Genomic DNA, 21,104 nt, shown 5'->3' with positions numbered 1-21,104 from the left:
GTCCGATTTTAACCCCAGCAGCCCCTCTGTCCCCAGATACCATCTGCCCCACCATTGGTGGTTGTGTCTTCAGCCACTGAAATGGTGTCTACAGTGAAGCAGACCATTCGGTCCAACTGGTCCGTGCTGCTGTTTATGCTCCACATAAGCTTCCTCCAACTCTTTTATCTCACCCTATCAGCATATCCTTCTATTCCTTTCCCCCTCATTGGTTATCCAGCTTCCCTTTAAATAGGTTTATTCTGTTTAGGGACTGAAGACCAGGATGGTGAACAAACGCCCCCTGCCCCCACGCCCCTCATCCCCCACCCCGCCCCCCTCACTTTGACAAAAGATGCCAATCAAAATCCTCTAAAACGTGTTATTGTACTTTGGATATCTCTGAAACAGGGGTTGGTTGAAGGAAAATGGGGTAGATATGTTTAAGGAGAAGTGAGCTAAATACATGAGGGAGGAAGGAAGAGAAGAACATTTTGATAAGAGTGAGATGCACTGAGGTGGAAGGAGGCTTCGGTGAAACTTTAACACAATCACACTCAGTTGTTCTGAATGACCTGCTGCGGAGCTATAACTTCTCCAGAACGCGATAAAATGCTGGACACACTCAACAGCTCAGCCTGTGGAAAGAGAAATAGAATTATTGTTTCATGGTCATGACCTTGCGTCAGATTCAATATACATCTTGTTGGGAAACTGGGCAAGTTCGCAGCTCCCAAGCCGGTGTGCTCCACAGAGAGACCCGAGTGACGGATATTCAGAAATGTTGTGCAGTCTCTTTATCTTGCTGCTGAATAGTCCGGGGGAATGGGAGTGCGATGGTACAATGAAACGTAGAAACTCACCAGCCATGGTGGGCACCAAGTGCTCAGTTAGCCCCACCATACATGCTGAAAATTGGGAAGTGCCCATGCCAGGAATATTCTGTATGACCCAAAGCTGCCATGGAGAGCAATAGTGATGATTTGGCAAAAATACGGCAATTCTAAATCAAAGTTAACCTTAATGGGCAACACTGAGCTACGCAGGAATGTCGTATTACACAGACCATTGTCGATTGTTGTAAAAACCCATCTGGTTCACTAATGCCCTTTAGAGAAGGAAATCTGCCGTCCTTACCCGGTCTGGCCTACATGTGACTCCAGGGCCACAGGAATGTGGTTGACTCACAACAGCCCTTGGGCAACTAGGGATGGGCAATAAATGCTGGCCCAGCCAGCGATGCCCATGTCCCACAAATACTTTTTTTTTTAAAGTAGTGATCATGGATTTCAGGAACTGCTTTTTTTAAGTGATTATTTGAAAGAAGAAAGTGTGGCCTTGAGCACCCACCTTATCAGTCAGGAGGCTGTGTTTGTTGTAAATCTCGGAATAATGCCTACAAGTTGGAAAGCTTTTCTTTATAGCCTCCGCCTCTTTGCGAGACTCACTTATGTGACTCTGTTTGGAAAAAATAACAAGACTTACTTGCACCTTGATGACAATGGGTCCAATGCCACTCGGCCATTGCCTCCCCAATTTATCGCTAGACTATTAATCCAGAAACTCAGCTAATGATCTGGGGACCCAGGTTCGAATCCCGCCACAGCAGGTGGTGGAATTTAAATTCAATAAAAATCACCTGGAATTAAGAATCTACTGACGACCATGAAACCATTGTCAACTGTCAGAAAAACCCATCTGGGACTAGGCATAAAATGGTTCGGCACAGACAAGAAGGGCCAAAAGGCCTGTTTCTGAGCTGTAATTTTCTATGGTTCTAATGTCCTTTAGGGAAGGAAATCTGTCGTCCTTACCTGGTCTGGCCTACATGTGACTCCAGAGCCACAGCAATGTGGTTGACTCTCAACTGCCCTTGGGCAACTAGGGATGGGCAATAAATGCTGGCCCAGCCAGCGACGCCCATGTCCCACGAATGAATAAAAACAAACCACATCCTGAGATGAGCTCCGAGTGGAGATCATCGCGAGAAGGTTTTCTCACCGTGTTTCTTCTTAATCAATAACCTTTGTATTTTGAGTACCAGTTAAGGACTCACCCTCCCGTATTGACCCTGCCCTCTGCTGTGCCAAAACCTGCGGCAACTCTGAATTCCTGCCCATGGCTTCCATATTTACCAAAATGAATTTGGTTCTGATATTTCCACCAACACTATAGATTTTTAATAAAAGAGTCCAGGGTGGGTTTTCAATGAGATGAAATCAAAACATCCTCCCTGCCAAATACTTTGTTAATTCGTTCTCGGGATATAGGGGTCACTGGCAAGGTCAGCATTCGCTGCCCATCGCTTTTTAAAAATGTATTAGTGTCACAAGTAGGCTTGCATTAACACTGCAATGAAGTTATTGTGAAAATCCCCTAGTCGCCACACGCCGGCACCTGTTCGGGTACACGGAGGGAGAATTTAGCACGGCCAATGCACTTAACCAGCACGTCTTTCCGACTGTGGGAGGAAACTGGAGCACCCGGAGGAAACCCGTACAGACACGGGGAGAATGTGCAAATTCCACACAGACAGTGACCCAAGCCAGGACTTGAACTCCGGTCCCTGGCACTTGAGGCAGCAATGCTAACCACTGTGCCACCGTGCCACTTGAGAAGGTGGTGGATGTCCGGGTGTGGTGAATTTTTTGGAAGTGGTTTGATACGGCGTGATATCTCGCTCAAACGTTTCCGAGGGCGGTTACGAACCAGCGTCTCGGTGGATCTGGTGTCATGTAGCTCAGACTGGGTAAGGGTCCGTCGTTGAAGAGGATGGGTACTTGGCATTAATCTGATCGCTTCAAGTTCACCATCACCAGTCCGGCTTTTTATTCCTGATTTATTTGATGAATTGAAATTAACTTCGCAAACTGCCATGGTGGGATTTGAACTCTCGGCTCTGGGTTATTAGCCCAGTAACATAATGACTTTGCTCACATAACATATATATAGCACTCTGAAGACCAAAAGAATCTTTCCTTACTGGCGATTACTGGGTTAGTACTGCTGCCTCACAGCGCCAGGGAACTAGGTTCGATTCCGACCTCGAGTCACTGTTTGTGTGGAGTCTGCACGTTCTCCCCGTGTCTGTGTGGGTTTCCTCCGGGCGCTTTGGTTTCCTTCCAAACTCCAAAGATGTGCGGGTTAGGTTGATTGGCCATGCTAAATTGTCCCTTAGTGTCGGGGGGGATTAGCAGGGTAAATATGTGAGGTTACGGAAGTAGGACTGGGTGGGATTGTGGTTGGTGCAGACTCGATGGGCCAAATGGCCTCCTTCTGCGCTGTAGGGATTCTATAATTCAATTCTTGCCATTAGCCATCTTCAAAATGTGGGAAAACTTGATTGGTGAATAATATTAGCTAAGTAGTCCTGACTCGTGCCTCACACCCTGACTCTCCTGCTGTCTCGAGGCATACTCTCTAACCCCGTAATCTATGGGCTAAAGCAAGTTTTTGTTATTCATTCGTGGGATGGGGCGTCACTGGCTGGCCACTATTTATTGCCTATCCCTAGTTGACCGAGGACAGTTGAGAGTCAACGAGATTGTTGTGGCTCTGGAGTCACATGTAGGCCAGATCAGGAAAGGATTTCCTTCCCTAAAGAAACACTTCTGAACCAGATGGGTTTTTCTGACAATCGACAGTGGTTTCATGGTCATCAGTAATTCTTAATTCCAGATATTTTATTGAATTCAAATTCCACCATCTGCCGTGGTGGGATTCGAAGCTGGGTCCCCAGAACATTAGCTAAGTTTCTGGATTAATATCAAGCGATAATACCACCAGGCCATCGCCTCCCCGACTTGCCTCCAGTCAGCCTAATTAATCAAATATATTGCATGTGGTTCTGGCAAATACATCCCAAACTACTGCACAGTCATTTTCTGAAGTGTAGCCACTGTTTTGTTTATATTCTATGGGCATCGCTGGCAAGGTCAGCATTTATTACCCATCCCTAGTTGCCCTTGGGCTGAGTGGCTTGCTCGGCCATTTCAGAGGGCAGTTAAAAGTCAACCACATTGATGGAGACACATGTAGGCCAGACCGGGTAAGGACGGCAGATTTCCGTCCCTAAAGGGGCATGAGTGAACCAGATGGGTTTTTACGACAATCGATCATAGCGTCATGCTCACTGTTACTAAGACTACCTTTCAATTACAGATTTCATTATTTGAGTTTAAATTCCACCAGCTGCCTTAATGGGATTTGAACCCATGACCCCAGATCATTAAGCTGGATCTGTGGATTATTAGTCCAGTGACATTACCACGATGCCACCATCTCCGCCATAGTTGTAATGTGAGAAACATGGCATCCAAGTTGCATACTGCAAGCACCCACAAACGGTAATGAGATAATGACCCCATAATCTGGTTTCACGCAAACCAGCCTCCCATCCATTGACTCTGTCTACACTTCCCGCTGCCTCAGCAAAGCAGCCAGCATAATCAAGGACCCCGCGCACCCCGGACATTCTCTCTTCCACCTTCTTCCGTCGGGAAAAAGATACAAAAGTCTGAGGTCACGTACCAACCGACTCAAGAACAGCTTCTTCCCTGCTGCTGTCAGACTTTTGAATGGATTTACCTTATATTAAGTTGATTTCTCTCTACACCCTAGCTATGACTGTAACACTACATTCTGCACTCTCTCCTTTCCTTCTCCTCTATGTACTCTATGTCTAGCGTGCAAGAAACAATACTTTTTACTGTATCCCAAAACATGCAGACCATTTAGGATGAAGATGAGTAGACATTTCTTCACCCAAAGAGTGGGGAGCCTGTGGAATTCATTACCACAGGAAGTAGTTGATGCCAAAACATTGAATGTATTCAAGAGGCGGCTGGATATGACACTTGGGGTGAACGGGATCAAAGGTTATGGGGAAATAGTAGGACTAGGCTATTAGGCGGCACGGTAGCACAGTGGTTAGCACTGCTGCTTCACAGCGCCAGGGACCCGGATTTGATTCCTGGCCAGGGTCACTGTCTGTGCGGAGTTTGCACATTATCCCCGTGTCTGCGTGGGTTTCCTCTGGGTGCTCCGGTTTCCTCCCACAGTCCGAAAGATGTGCTGGTTAGGGTGCATTGACCCGAACATTGGGGCCAGACTGTGGCGACTAGGGAAATTTTACAGTAACTTCATTGCAGTGTTAATGTAAACCTACTTGTGGCTAATAAATCAAAGGGTCATCTGGACTCGAAACGTCAGCTCTTTTCTCTCCTTACAGATGCTGCCGGGCCTGCTGAGATTTTCCAGCATTTTCTCTTTTGGTTTCAGATTCCAGCACCCGCAGTAATTTGCTTTTATTTATTTGACTCAAACTGGTTAATGCCTGAAAATAAAAGAATTAAAACGTGCCCGTTCTGTACGGTGGTGGTTAAAATTTGTCAGTTGTGGCGTTGCGGTGAATGAGGGAGCGCTGCATAATGCAGACAGTCTATTTCTGTGTCCACGGAGCGAGACTGGGGAATGAAATTGCTGCAAGCATTGATCATTCACCAGGGTAACAGCAGGAGAGTGTGACACAATTATTTTACATTAAAGCCAGCCCCCGACAGGACCTGATAACTGCAGCGTAATAGCTTCTCAGGAAAACTGGGACTGAATCAGATGCAGAGGAGCTGTGAAGGTCACCTCTGCCCGATGTTTCTTGAGGGGTGGTATTATAGACGAGATGAATTTTGGCCGTGTCTTTGGGGTGGAGTGGGGGAGTGGGGGGGGGGGGGGGAGTCCTCTCTAACGTTGTGCTGCCTCTGTTAAAGACCCAAGCCTGCTACACCAAGTGGAGGAGACATTGGGATCACTGAAAAGCAGTCGTGGCTTCAGGTCCCACGACAGTAATTTGTGAAATGGAATTTTTAAAAACCGTCTGCTCATTTTTGTGAGATGGTGGCAGGAAGGAAACGGCCCCTCTGCGCTGAACCCGAAGGGAGATTTGAACAAGCTGTCGGTGCCCTGTATCCAGTCTATAAGTGGCTCCCAGTACCACAAAATGTGATTATCTCTGCATGCCCTTCAGGCAATTAAGATTGAAAGATAGGCTTGTATTTATAGAGTGCCTATTCGTGACCAAAGCCAATAATATATTTTGAAGCATAGTCACTGTTCTAATGTAGGAAACACTGCAGCCAATTTTCACACAGCAAGATCCCATAAACAGCAATGTGATAATGACCAGATGGTCTACTTTTCATCTTTGGATGAGGGAAGGACTCTGTCAGGACACCGGAGGGGAGAATGCCAATGCTGTTCTTCAAAATATTGGCCCTGGGATCTCTGGCGTCTGCCTGAGAGTGCAGGTTCAGTTGAATGTCACCTCTGAAAGACGGCATCGCTGACTGAACGGCACTCCCTCAGTACTGCACCGCTGACCGTACGGCACTCCCTCAGTACTGCGCCGCTGACCGTACGGCACTCCCTCAGTACTGCGCCGCTGACTGAACGGCACTCCCTCAGTACTGCACCGCTGACCGTACGGCACTCCCTCAGTACTGCACCGCTGACCGTACGGCACTCCCTCAGTACTGCACCGCTGACCGTACGGCACTCCCTCAGTACTGCACCGCTGACCGTACGGCACTCCCTCAGTACTGCACCGCTGACCGTACGGCACTCCCTCAGTACTGCGCCGCTGACTGAACGGCACTCCCTCAGTACTGCACCGCTGACCGTACGGCACTCCCTCAGTACTGCGCCGCTGACTGAACGGCACTCCCTCAGTACTGCACCGCTGACTGAACGGCACTCCCTCAGTACTGCACCGCTGACTGAACGGCACTCCCTCAGTACTGCACCGCTGACCGTACGGCACTCCCTCAGTACTGCACCGCAGACTGTACGGCACTCCCTCAGTACTGCACCGCTGACTGTATGGCACTCCCTCAGTACTGCGCCGCTGACCGTACAGCACTCCCTCAGTACTGCACCGCTGACCGTACGGCACTCCCTCAGTACTGCACTGTCAAAGTTTTGGGTCGCCATTTTTGCTTTTATTTCAATACTTCCAGAATCGGCACATTTTCCTCAAACCCCTTCAACTCACTCTATCTCTACTGACAGCCAAAAAAGTTCAAACCCAAGGGGCAGAATTTTCCCGTCCTGCCCACCATGGGAATTGTAGCGGGCGGGACACAGACCGTGCAACGGTCCATTGACCTCGGGAGGGATTTTCTTCCAGAATTTCATAGAATTTCTACAGTGCAGAAAGAGGCCATTCAGACTCTCCGAAAGAGCATCTTACCCAGGAACAACCCCTTCTTCCGCACACCCCCATAACCCCGTGCATTTCCCATAGCCAATCCACCTACTTTTCACATCTTTGGACTGTGGGAGGAAGCCCACACAGACACGGAGCGAATGTGAAAATTCCACACAGACAGTCACCCGGGCTGGAATTGAACCCGGATCCCTGGTGCTGGGAGGCAGCAGTGTGAGCCAGTGTGGGCAGTAATATATCCTTAACCAATAGCAGTCCTTGGGGAACTCTATGATGCATTTATTTGAAATAATATTAAGGTTACTGTTTAAATAAAACTCATTGTTGATATTTTATTCCAGTTTTTCCTGTAGTTTCTTTCCGTATTTTTGACTAAACATCTTGGGTGGGATCTTTTGGCTGCGCTCACCCCAAGATCGGAAAATCCCTCCCGAGGTCAATGGACCGTTGCACGGTCTGTGTCCCGCCCGTTACAATTCCCATGGTGGGCAGGATGGGAAAATTCTGCCCCTTGTGTTTGAACTTTTTTGGCTGTCAGTGGAGATAGAACCATAGAACATTACAGCACAGAAACAGGCCTTTTGGCCCTTCTTGTCTGTGCCGAACCATTTTTGTGCCTAGTCCCACTGACCTGCACCTGGACCATATCCCTCCACACCCCTCTCATCCATGTACCTGTCCAAGTTTTTCTTAATAGAGTGAGTCGAAGGGGTTTGAGGAAAAAGTGCCTATTCTGGAAGTATTGAAATAAGAGCAAAAATGGCAACCCAAAACTTTGATATGATCGGCCCAAGATTGGCATGAGAGTCAGAAAGGATAGATCATGAAGCAAACAACCTCCATTCCCCGGCCACCAACTCCATCCCTGGCGATTCTCTGAGGCGGAGTCTGCCCATTCACATCGTTAGTGCCACATTTGACCCGGAGATGACTTTCCGATCACATACCTGCACCATCGTCATGGCCATCGATTTCCACTTCTGTGACATTGCCGATTCTAAACCCCCCAACGCCCCCATGCCTTCGTAACCTTTTGATTAGCTCCTGGAAATTACTGCGGATGCTGGGATCGGATGCTGGATTCCAGCGTTTTCCCTTTTGGTTTCAGTAGTCAGCACCGCTGCCTCACAGCGCCAGGGACCCGGGTTCGATTCCAGCCTCCGGTCACTGTCTGTGCGGAGTCTGCACGTTCTCCCCATGTCTGCGTGGGTTTCCTCCAGGTGCTCCGGTTTCCCCCCTCACTCCAAAGATGTGTGGGTTAGGTTGATTGGCTGTGCTAAATTGTCCCTTAGTGTCAGGGGGATTAGCAGGGTCAATACATGGGGGTTTGGGGATAGGGGCTGGGTGGGATTGTTGTCTGTGCAGGCTCGATGGGCTGAATGGCCTCCTCCTGCACTGTAGGGATTCTGTGATTCGTATCCTAGCTGGCTTCAAGTCCTTTTCAACAATGACCTCCCTTCACTCGCAGTTTGGCTGTCATTCAACTTCAAACATTCCTGTCTTTAAACCCCTCTGTGCCTTTGCACCCCACCCCCCCTCCCCAATCTCTGCAACTTCCTTCTGACCCAAACCACGCCTCCCCCCCCCCCTCCCCCCCAGAGAATCCCTGTGTTTATCCAGTCCTTGTCATTATTGCATTGTTGTTTGTGGGAACCTACTGTGCACAAATTGGTTGCCTCTTCCTGTCTTACCGCAGTGAGTACATTCCAAAATGCATTTCATTGGCTGTGAAATCCAGTGGTTGTGTGAACATAGAACATAGAACATAGAAAGCCACAGCACAAACAGGCCCTTCGGCCCACAAGTTGCGCCGATCACATCCCCACCTCTAGGCCTATCTATAGCCCTCAATCCCATTAAATCCCATGTACTCATCCAGAAGTCTCTTAAAAGACCCCAACGAGTTTGCCTCCACCACCACCGACGTCAGCCGATTCCACTCACCCACCACCCTCTGAGTGAAAAACTTACCCCTGACATCTCCTCTGTACCTACCCCCCAGCACCTTAAACCTGTGTCCTCTCGTAGCAACCATTCAGCCCTTGGAAATAGCCTCTGGGAGTCTACCCTATCCAGACCTCTCAACATCTTGTAAACCTCTATCAGGTCACCTCTCATCCTTCGTCTCTCCAGGGAGAAGAGACCAAGCTCCCTCAACCTATCCTCATAAGGCATGCCCCCCAATCCAGGCAACATCCTTGTAAATCTCCTCTGCACCCTTTCAATGGCTTCAACATCTTTCCTGTAATGAGGTGACCAGAACTGCGCGCAGTACTCCAAGTGGGGTCTAACCAGGGTCCTATAAAGCTGCAGCATTATCTCCCGACTCCTAAACTCAATCCCTCGATTAATGAAGGCCAGTACGCCGTACGCCTTCTTGACCGCATCCTCCACTTGCGAGGCCGATTTAAGAGTCCTATGGACCCGGACCCCAAGGTCCTTCTGATCCTCTACACTGCTAAGAATGGTACCCTTCATATTATACTGCTGCTTCATCCCATTGGATCTGCCAAAATGGATCACCACACACTTATCCGGGTTGAAGTCCATCTGCCACTTCTCCGCCCAGTCTTGCATTCTATCTATGTCTCGCTGCAACTTCTGACATCCCTCCAAACTATCCACAACACCACCTACCTTGGTGTCGTCAGCAAACTTACCAACCCATCCCTCCACTTCCTCATCCAGGTCATTTATGAAAATGACAAACAGCAAGGGTCCCAGCGCTATATAAATGCAGGGTATTTTTTAAAAACTCATCCCCATCTTGAGAGCGCTCCGGGATGCCCAGTAAGTGCTGCCCTTGCCAGTGACACTTGCATCTCCTGAGTAAATATATTAAGAAAAGGCACAGAGGCCACTTGGCCCATTGTGGCTGTGATATCTCTTTGGATTTAGCTTTACTCATGCTGTCTGCTTTCCTGCTTTCCCTTCCTCTGTAAAATGTTGACTTGTTTTTAATTTTGTCCTTTTGTTTGTGCGTTCCAGCCACCGCTCCCAGCGATGCCGCCCGTATAGGCACCCCCCCGAGCTTTGGTATTCCAACATGAACAAGCCAGAGGAAGCGGTGGAGACGGACGAGGAACCGGGGAGCGAGGAAGTGAACGAGGCGGTTGAAGCTGACCTCCAGCACTCGGAGGAGGAGGAGGAGGAGGCTGGGCGCCGTGGCAACCGCAAGCCGAGGTCGCAGGCGGCGGAGGAAGAGGGGACCCTGGCCAGGTCCGCCAGTACGGAGAGCGGGTTCCACAACCACACGGACAGAGCGGAGGGTGACGTGATCTGCGCGCAGGGCGACCCCTACAGCTCCCGGGAGAGGCTGCAGGAGAACGAGGAGGACGAGCGCTCGTATGCCGTGCACTGCCGGCCGGAGGCGGAGGAGTACACGGAGAACCCGGAGTCGGAGCACGCGGAAGCTGCCGAGAACCGGACTCTCCCGAACATTTTGCAATTCGACATGGTGGACCGCGAAGACCTTATGAGCTCAGCCTACTCGGGGTACGTTTACAGCCATCACCCGTTCCATCGCGGTGAGGAGGAGCAGTACGCTGAGCCCTATGACGACTACACGGTCCAAGAGCACGTTTACGAGGAGATCGGCGAGGTGGCGGAGCTGGATGGTCGCGAGACCCTCCTGATGTACCAGCAGGAGAGGGAGGAGGCGGAGAATTACCGGAAGGAAGCTCTGGGGGCCAGGCTGCACCATTACGACGAGAGGTCGGACAACGAGTCGGACAGTCCGGAGAAGGAGGCCGAGTTTGCCCCCTACCCCAGGATGGACAGCTACGAGCAAGAGGAGGACATTGACCAGATCGTGGCGGAAGTGAAGCAGAGCATGAGTTCTCAGAGCCTCGAGCAGACCTCCGAGGAGATGCCGGAGGCCGAGCAGAACTCCGAGTGCAGTGTTGCCCCCGGCAGTGGGCACGAGAGCGACGATGTTCTGTCAGCGCTGAATTCCCGATCTGTGTCGTCCACGGGCTTGGGGGAGTCAGTGAGACACACCAGGGAACAGAGGGATGCCATTTCTTTAGCTATTAAGGACATCAAGGAAGCGATTGAAGAGGTAAAAACCAGAACCATTCGATCACCTTACACTCCTGACGAACCTGCGGAACCCATCTGGGTGATGCGACAAGACATTAGCCCGACGGCAGAATGTGAGAACCAGATGGTGATGGAAGGAGATGTAAGTACCTGAAATGTTTGTAAAGGTTTTATTTTGTGAATATTCATGAGGTACTTTGTTCAGTCCAGTCGCACAGCACGGTGTATCTCCTGCTTATCTTGATAAACGATGTCACGTTTGCGAACTCTTTCTCGATTGGAATTCCCCCGGTTGTTCTTGAGGAATCCGGAAGGATAAGAATTTGTCAAAAATCACAAGAGAGGATCACTTCGCTCAACCAGCCTTTTTATTTAATTTGGGGGTCGCCGCGGTGGCACAGTGGGTTAGCGCTGCTCCCTCACAGCGCCAGGCACCCGGGTTCAATTCCGACTTGGGTCACTGTCCGTGTGGAGTCTGCACATTCTCCCCGTGTCTGTGTGGGTTTCCTCCGGGTGCTCCGGTTTCCTCCCACAATCCAAAGATAGAATCATTGAAGTTTACAGCATGGAAACCAGGCCCTTCGGCCCAACTTGTCAATGCCGCCCTTTTTTAAACCCCTAAGCTAGTCTCAGTTGCCCGCGTTTGGCCCATATCCCTCTATACCCATCTTACCCATGTAACCGTCTAAATGCTTTTTAAAAGACAAAATTGTACCCACCTCTACTACTACTTCTGGCAGCTTGTTCCAGACACTCACCGCCCTCTGTGTGAAAGAATTGCCCCTCTGGACACTTTTGTATCTCTCCCCTCTCACCTTAAACTTATGCCCTCTAGTTTTAGACTCCCCTACCTTTGGAAAACGTTATTGACTATCTAGCTGATCTATGCCCCTCGTTATTTTATAGACCTCTATAAGGTCACCCCTAAACCTCCTACGCTCCAGAGAAAAAAGTCCCAGTCTATCCAGCCTCTCCCCATAACTCAACACATCAAGTCCCAGTAGTATCCTAGTAAATTTTTTTCTGTACTCTGGCCATGCTAAATTGGGTAAACACAGATAAAAGTTTAACAACACCAGGTTAAAGTCCAACAGGTTTATTTGGTAGCAAAAGCCACATCTCCGTGTGTTTACCCCAATCCACATCATGCTAAATTGACCCTTTGTTTCCCAGGATGTGTAGGTTAGATGGATTAGCAATGGGAAATATGTGGGGTTACGGGGATAGGGCGGGTAGAGGGCCTGGGTAAGATAATCTGTCAGAGTCGGTGCAAACTCGATGGATCAACTCGCCTCCTTCTGCACTGCAGGAATCTATGAGCACAATTTCCCTCAATCTCCTCCTTTGTCAGAAGCACGGGAAGCTCTGTCGAGCGCAGAGAGGTATACGGAAGCAATTCCAGTGTTTTGGACCCAGGCCGCTGTAGTGTAACCTCCAAAGGTGGAGCAGTGAAAATGCGGAATGTGTAAGAGGACAGGAATGTGGAGCTAGGGGATTGTGGGGCTGGAGGAGGTTACAGGGAAACAAAAGGGCAAGGCAATGGAGGGATTGGAAAGCAAGGTTGAGAATCTTAAAATTGAGGCTTTACTTGACTTGGGCCCAGTGCTGCTCGGCTAGTACAAGGGAGATGGGTGAGTGGACTTGATACAGCTTATGACAGATAGCAGCCAAATTGCCCACAACAAGATCCGACAAATAACATTGTGATGATTGACCAGATATAATCTGTTTCCAATGATGTCCGGTGAAGACAAAGGGAAGATTTCCCAGCCTCCTTTGTGAAATAGTGGTCGTGGGATCTTTTGCATAAATCAACCATGATCTCATTAAATGATGGAACAGGCTCGATGGGCTGAATGGCCTACTCCTGTTCCTACCTATGAGAGGGGACTGGCAGGATGTCTCAGACACAGGTCTGCACCTCCAACAGAGCAGCACTCCCCCAGTATCTAATTGGTCATGGAATTTGCCATATGATCCAATATTACATAAGAACACAAGAAATAGGTGCAGGAGTAGACCATTCGACCCATCGAGTCTGCTCCACCATTCAATACCATTATGGCTGGTGTTGTGTTTCCCGCCCGCTCCCCACATCCCTCGATTCCCCGAGAGACCAAACATCTGTCGATCCCAGACAGACTCAACAATGGAGCACCACAACCCCCTGGCATAGAGAATTCCAAAGATTCACAGCCCTTTGAGATCATGGCTGACCTGATTACCAGCTCTGGTGAACATTTCCACCTGTCCCGATAACCTTTGACCTCCTTGCTAATCCAGAATCTATCCTGCTCTGCCTTTAAAAATATTCAAAGATTCTGTTTCCACTGCCTTTTGAGGAAGAGAGTGCCAGAGACTCACCAGCCTCGGAGAGAAACCATTTCTCCTCATCTCTGTGTACTAAATGGGCAACGTCTTATTTCAAACAGTGACCTCTCGTTCTACAGGCGGGAACATCCTCTCCACATCCACCCTGTCACGAACCCTCAGGCTCTGATTAGTTATTGGAGGTCAGTCATCCCAGTTGCAGGACATTGCCGCAGGAGTTCCTCAGGCCTAGTGTCCTAGGCCCAACCATCTTCAGCTGCTTCATCAATGGCCAACCCTTCATCATAAGATCAGAAGTGGGGATGTTCGCTGATGGCCTGCACAACTCAGCACCATTCGCGACTCCTCAGACACTGAAGCAGTCCGTGCTTAAATGCAGCAAGAATGGGACAATGTTCAACCCTAGGCTGATAAGTGGCAAGTAACATTCGTGCCAAACAAATTCCAGGCAGTGACCATCTCCAACAAGAGAGAATCTAACCACCTTGCCTTGGACATTCAATGGCATTATTACAGCTGAATCCCCAACTACCAACATCCTGGAGTTACCATTGATCAGAAATGGTATTGGACCAGCCATATAAATAATGTGGCTACAAGAGCAAGTCAGAGGCTGAGAATCCTGCAGTGAGAAACTCACCTCCTGACTCCCCAAAGCCCATCCACCATCTACAGGTCAGGAGCGTGATGGAGTACTCTCCACTTGCCTGGATGAGTGCAGCTCCAACAACACTCTAGAAGCTTGACACCATCCGGGACAAAGCAGTCCGCTTGATTAACACCCCATTCGGATACATTCACTCTCTCCACCACCGACGCGCAGTGACAGCCATGTGCATCATCGACAAGATGCACTGCAGCAATTCACTGAGTTCTTTCAACAACCCCTTCCAAACTCTCAGCCTCTACCGTCTAGGACAAGGGCAGAAGATCCTGGGGACACCACCACCTGGGGGTTCCCCTCCTAGCCTCACACTGATTTGGAAATATATCACCGTTCCTTCACTGTCACTGGGTCAAAATCCTGGAGCTCCCTCCTTAACAGCACTGTGGGTGTACCTACACCACATGGACTGCAGTGGTTCAAGAAGGCAGCTCACCACCACCTTCTCAAGGGCAACTAGGGATGTGCAATAAATACTGGCCCAGCCAGCAATGCCCATACTCTATGAAAGAATAAAAGAAGTTGCTTGCTGTGCTGTATGTTAACATTTGTGTTCCTCTACGGGCACACCCTGGTCTCTTTGAACTTTAACACTTATAAGCACCGCATCGAGGCTGACTCTCCTAGTGTGGTACAGAGGGAAGGCTGCACTGCTGAGATTGACATATCTAAGATGAGACGTTTAACTGAGCCCCCATCTGTCCCCTCATAGAATCCCTACAGTGCAGAAGGAGGCTATTCGACCCAACAGGTCAGCACTGACTCTCCGCAGAGCATCTTATCCAGACCCTATCATAGAATCCCTACAGTACAGAAAGAGGCCATTCGGCCCATCGAGTCTGCATCGACCACAATCCCACCCAGGCCCTAACCCCATATCCCTACATATTTATCCACTAATCCCTCTAACCTACGCATCTCAGGACACTAAGGGCAATTTTAGCATGGCCAATCAACCTAACCCGCACATCCCCTTAACCCCACATATTTCCCCCACCAATCCCCCTAACTTGCATATGTTGAGACATCAAAGGGCAATTTAGCATGGCCAATCCATCTAACCTGCACATCTTTGGAGTGTGGGAGGAAACTCCACACGCACAGTGACCCAAGCCTGGAATTGAACCCTGGCTCAGAGGCAGCAGTGCTAACCACTGTGCTACCGTGCTGCCCTCAGGTCGATGTGAAAGCTCCCAAAGCCACGTTTTGATGTTGGCTTCTATCTTCCCTAGATTACAGCAGTTCACTTATTCAAAAATAGTTCGCTGTCTTTGTAGCGCTTTGAGATATCCAGAAGCTATGATAAGTGGTACTTAAAGTTTCTTCTATCTCTGAAGCAATCCATAGAAAGGTCGGCAACAGAAGAAGGCATTGGGCTGGTTAACAAGCCCTTTTTTGGACTTCCCGGATTGAAACTGGACTCAGGATAAGAGCAACCTTAATTTTCCCAATTTTGACTCCTAAACACAAAAGCCGATGGAGCTATTCTAGCTGATTGGAGCACTGTAGATGAATATTCACATGAAGCTTAGGCAAATACTGGTGAGGACAGCCTGCCGATGGCACTATAGTGCAATGTACACCAGGGAGCGCTCATAGGTAAGTGACTGGCTAGAGTTAAATAAATAATAGATTCATTCCTGCTTGTGTCCTGCAGGTTTGTATTTGGAGATAGGAGGACATACATAAATTGCATGAGGTGGGATAAGTATGAGACACTCATTCGCCTTGAGACAGTAATTTACAAGGCTGTTGAATAAATATTACATCCAGACATGGGCATTATACAATTTATATTGTTTATCAATTGAAAATGCTGCTAAGTGCAATAGTTACAAAGGGTTCTTTTCAAAATAAGTGAACACATCCATTATTACCACTTACAAAAACTCAATAATGAGAATTTCAATCCTAATATTTATGCAGAAGCCCAGCAAGTAGGAAGGTCTGCTCATCTCTCTGACCTATGATAGATAACGGCCAAACAATATTACAGGAAGGGAGTGGTCACAATAGAGATGGAATTAAATCAATGTCTGTTGGCTATTAACCTTTCTGCTAATGCGAATGGATCCTCCCTATCCACTCTGTCTAGACCTCTCTTAATTTCATACACCTCAAGTAAGTCTTCCCTCTGTGGCGAAGAAAACAACCCCAGCCAATCCAATCTTTCTTCATTGCTGAAATCCTTCATTCCTGGCAAGGTCCTCATAAATCTCTGCCGTACCCTCTCCAGCGCAGTCACATCCTACCTATAAAACTGCAGTTGGAACAGTACAGAGTATTCTAGCTGTGATCAAACTCATGTTTTATACAGTTCTGGCATAACCGCCCTGTTCTCATATGCTAAACTTCGGGGATAAAAGAATCTTGTTTCCTTCTTGTCTTCCGGTCCCGCTACGCGGCACAGTGGTTAGCACTGCTGCCTCACAGTGCCAGGGGCCCGGGTTCGATTCTCGGCTTGGCTCGCTGTCTGTACGGAGTCTGTGTGGGTTTCCTCCGGGTGCTCCAGTTGCCTCCCACAGTCCGAAAGATGTGCTGGTTAGGTGCATTGGCCGTGCTAAATTCTCCCTCCGTGTACCCGAACAGGCGCCGGAGTGTGGTGACTAGGGGATTTTCACAGTAACTTCATTGCAATGTAAGCCTATTCGTGACACTAATAAATGAACTTTAAAACTCAGGGATCTGTTAACATTTGCTGTGAGGTCCCTTTGTTGCCCCACATTTCTCAGTTTCCTATCCGTTATTGTGTATGTCTTTGTGTTATAGTCAGCATCTTCCTGTAGGTCTCCTCACTAATTACAGGTGCAGAGGCTCCCATGTCCACCTCCATCTTGCTTTGTTTTGCATCGACCTCCACTGTCATATAGAGAGGCTCTGTGCGACCCTCGCTCACATTAAACATATTCTAAGCGTGACCCTCCGCCTGCTCAGAGCTTTCCAGGTGATGCGTAGCTGACTGTCTGTGCGGAGTTTGCACATTCTCCTCGTGTCTGCGTGGGTTTCCTCCGGGTGCTCCGGTTTCCTCCCACAGTCCAAAGATGTGCGGGTTAGGTTGATTGGCCATGTTAAATTGCCCCTTAGTGTCCTGGGATGCGTAGGTTAGAGGGATTAGCGGGTAAAATATGTAGGGGTAGGGCCTGGGTGGGATTGTGGTCGGTGCAGACTCGATGGGCCGAATGGCCTCCTTCTGCACTGTAGGGTTTCTATGATTCTATGACTGATGCTTTTTCGAATTTGAATCTCCCCAACTTGTTCTTAGCCAAATGACCCTTTTTGTTGCAACGGTGGTAAACAGCATCCATAAATTTGCAATGATTCACTTAGTGTGTCCTTCCACACCTGAAACATTCCACTGCTTTCACCTTCTTGCCTTCAGCCCCTCTCTTTATTTGATGTACTGCACCTCCCCTCTGCATTGCCATTGGCCTTTTGAATATCTTTTGCATTGCTGGCAGCCATTCCCAACCCCTGAGAAATTTCTAGAGCATTCTTGGACGTCAGTGTGGCTTCTTCCAATAAACGTCCCAACCAAACAACGCTGAATGCCGCCCTCATTAATGCCACAGACTAGTCTGTCCTGGAGCATGTCCTCCAGATCCACTCCAAACTCTCAATGTTCATCTGGCAACAAAGTTAGCAACCGACTGTCCCGTCTTCCGAAAGTTACTTGAACTTGAAACGTTTGACAATCACTGAGGGCTTAGGATTGTGATGATTCTGAACGAATGCAACAAAATCCACAAATGGAATGACACCCCCCAGGTTTCTGTGGTATTGCTAAATTCCTCACTCTCCCAATTTACAGCCATTCAGGCAGTAATCTGCCTCCTTGTTTTTGCTTCCAAAGTGAATAACCTCGCACTTATCCAAATTATACTGCATCTGCCATTGATTAGCCCACTCACCCAACCTGTCCAGGTCATTCTGAAGGATCTCTGCGGCCTCGTCACAGGTCACCCTCCCACCCGACTTGGTATCATTTGAAAACTTTGAGATGTTACGTTTTGTTCCCTCATCCAAATCATGAATATATATTGTGAATTTGTCACAGTGCTGCTAACATGTTTTTCGTTGGTGAACTGAACAACCTGCTGATCAGAGCTCTCGACTGCCGCTTACGTTGCAAACTAGCTGCTCACTGTGCAACTCTGTGTCACCATGCTGAACCTCACATTTTTCTTTTCCTTTTATTTTGCTGTTTTGCCGTCGTTGCCATAAAGATGGGATAACTCGGACACACAAAAATAAGCGAGTGCGCTGTGATACTCAGTCGTTACTTATAAAAATATCAGCGTGGACTCTGAACTGAAGGCAGCGAGTTCCACAGGTCCCTTGCGGTAAGACTAAATCCCGCAAAAGCCCACGCTACGGGTGACGTCACTCGCACGTGCTCATATCCACTAACGACATCAGAATATATTCGATAGGAACTTGCGTACTGTAACACTCTATAACACTTGGCATTGCTTACCTCTCCAAATGCATAACCTCACACATCTCCGGACTGAATTCCATTTGCTGTTGCTCCGTCTCCCTGACTGATCCATTGACATCTCCCTGCATTTCCGTTTCCCTCCAATCACGCGGCCAACGTTTTCTACCATCTCAATACTCCTTATTCGTGACACCCCCATCATTTTACTTTAAGTTGTCTATGAAGACAATAAACCGCACGGCCCCAAGTATTGATCCAAGACTACAAAACTTACAAAAGGTCATGAATGTAACCCAACCCATCACACAAACCAGCCTCCCATCCATTGACTCGGTCTACACTTCCCGCTGCCTCGGGGAAAAGCAGCCAGCATAATCAAGGACCCCACGCACCCCGGACATTCTCTCTTCCACCACCTTCCGTCAGGAAAAAGATACAGAAGTCTGAGGACACGTACCGACCGACTCAAGAACAGCTTCTTCCCTGCTGCTGTCAGACTTTTGAATGGACCTACCTCGCACTAAATTGATCTTTCTCTACACCCTAGCTGTGACTATAACACTATATTCTGCACCCTCTCTATTCCCTCTCTATGTACGGTATGCTTTGTCTGTATAGCGCGCAAGAAACAATACTTTTCACTGTATATTAATACATGTGACAATAATAAATCAAATCCAAGATGGCACCGGAGCAAGGCAACTTCCTGCAAGCTATGCCCAGCACACGCTCTAATTCTATCTTTTACTCTTGTTCTATGCTTTTAAAACTCTATTATAACTCTTTTAAACTCTGTAACGATGCTTTAATTCAATCTTTTATCTTCTTCTACACCCTAGCTATGACTGTAACACAATATTCTGCTCCCTCTCCTTTCCGTCTCCCCTGTGTGCTCTCTGAATAGTATGCTTTGTCTGTATAGCGCACAAGAAACAATATCTTTCACTGTATACCAATACATGTGACAATAATAAATCAAATCAAAATAAAAAGTAATGAGACCTGGGGGAACCCGCGTCATTACTTGCTGTGAATAAAATGATAGGTTATGATTTAAGCTTCAGTAACAGACACTTTCTCACCGAATAGCTGCCCTAATTTTGAAGATTATTTGAGAGTATTTAAATGCTGTAGGTGTGAGTGAGGTTTCAGGATCCATATTAAGCATCTGCTTCGTTGGTGTTTCATAAATCAGCTTTGTGCAAACCATCTGTTAAGTGAAGAGTAAATGTATTTGGCAAGGGGATAATATGATCCGCTAATGACTTTTGCCTCCATCAAAAAGAAAACTGGGACAATTTTTTAGAACATTATTTCTTATACTTTATTCAGATATAGCCGTCGCTGGCGAACGCCAGCATTTACTGCCCATTCTTAGATGCCCTGGAGAAGATGGAGGTGCAGGGATTATCTCTGACTTTCACACTTTGTACATTGGATGTTCACGGGGGGGGGGGGGGAGGTGGTTTGGGAACCTGAATCTTCTTTACTGGGAGCAGACCGGGGTGAGCTTTACTGTGGCTATGGGATTCTGACATCAGTCCGAAAATTGGCTCTGAGCCAACACTTGCTGCACGTGGGACAGCCTCGGCCATTTTACCACATGGCTGCACCTGGGCCCGCTGTCCAGTGAAGAATGGAGGGCGGGCTCACAATGCTGCTGGCCCAACCATAGGGCTGGCAGCTCTGCAGCCTCTACAACACCATAGAAATATAGAAGATAGGAGGAGGCCATTCGGCCCTTCGAGCGTGCTCCACCATTCACCATGATCATGGCTGATGGTCCAACACAATAGCCTAATCGTGCTTTCTCCCCATAACCTTTCATCCCATTCGCCCCACGTGCTATATCCAGCCGCTTCTTGAATGCATTCAATGTTTTGACATCAACTACTTCCTGTGGCAATGAATTCCACAGGCTCACAAATCTTTGGGTGAAGAAATATTTCCTCAACTCCATCCTAAATGGTCTACCCCGAATCCTCAGACTGTGACCCCTGGTTCTGGACTCCCCCACCATCGGGAACATCCTCCCTGCATCTACCCTGTCTAGTCCTGTTAGAATTTTATAAGTCTCTATAAGATCCCCCCTCCCCTCAGTCGTTTGAACTCCAGTGAAAACAATCCTAACCTAGTCAATCTCTCCTCATACATCAGTCCCGCCATCCCCGGAATCAGCCTGGTAAACCTTCGCTGCACCTTCAGTCTCCGACAGATAAGTAAATAAAAAATGTGGGCGACGAGGGGCTGAAGATAACTTTTTCAGTCGTCAAAAATAATTCTTCAGTGAAGCTCAGGGAAGGAACGCAAAGTGAAGATTGACGTCAATAATACTTTACCTGTGATGGAAGGCATTGAAGGAAGGAGCTACAAGTTGGAACAGGCTACCTGCTTTTTAACCCTGTCATGTATTATGTGGAATCTGGAGCACA

General features: G+C 48.2%; 1 protein-coding gene across 2 annotated transcripts in view; it reads left to right on the top strand.

The window, feature by feature from the left end:
* The window catches only part of apba1b (amyloid beta (A4) precursor protein-binding, family A, member 1b), a 180,731-nt gene that overhangs the window by 60,938 nt on the left and 98,689 nt on the right, over positions 1–21,104 (top strand). For both annotated transcript variants that reach the window (XM_078213970.1, XM_078213968.1), the window contains exon 2: positions 10,187–11,381. In XM_078213970.1, coding sequence (XP_078070096.1) covers positions 10,245–11,381 — 1,137 coding nt within the window. In that variant the 5' untranslated portion in view covers positions 10,187–10,244. The remainder of the gene's footprint in view (positions 1–10,186; positions 11,382–21,104) is intronic.

This window comes from Mustelus asterias, chromosome 6 (genome assembly GCF_964213995.1).
Source record: "Mustelus asterias chromosome 6, sMusAst1.hap1.1, whole genome shotgun sequence".
In the NCBI taxonomy this organism is placed as follows: domain Eukaryota; kingdom Metazoa; phylum Chordata; class Chondrichthyes; order Carcharhiniformes; family Triakidae; genus Mustelus; species Mustelus asterias.
This window is presented reverse-complemented; position numbering and strand designations above follow the sequence as displayed.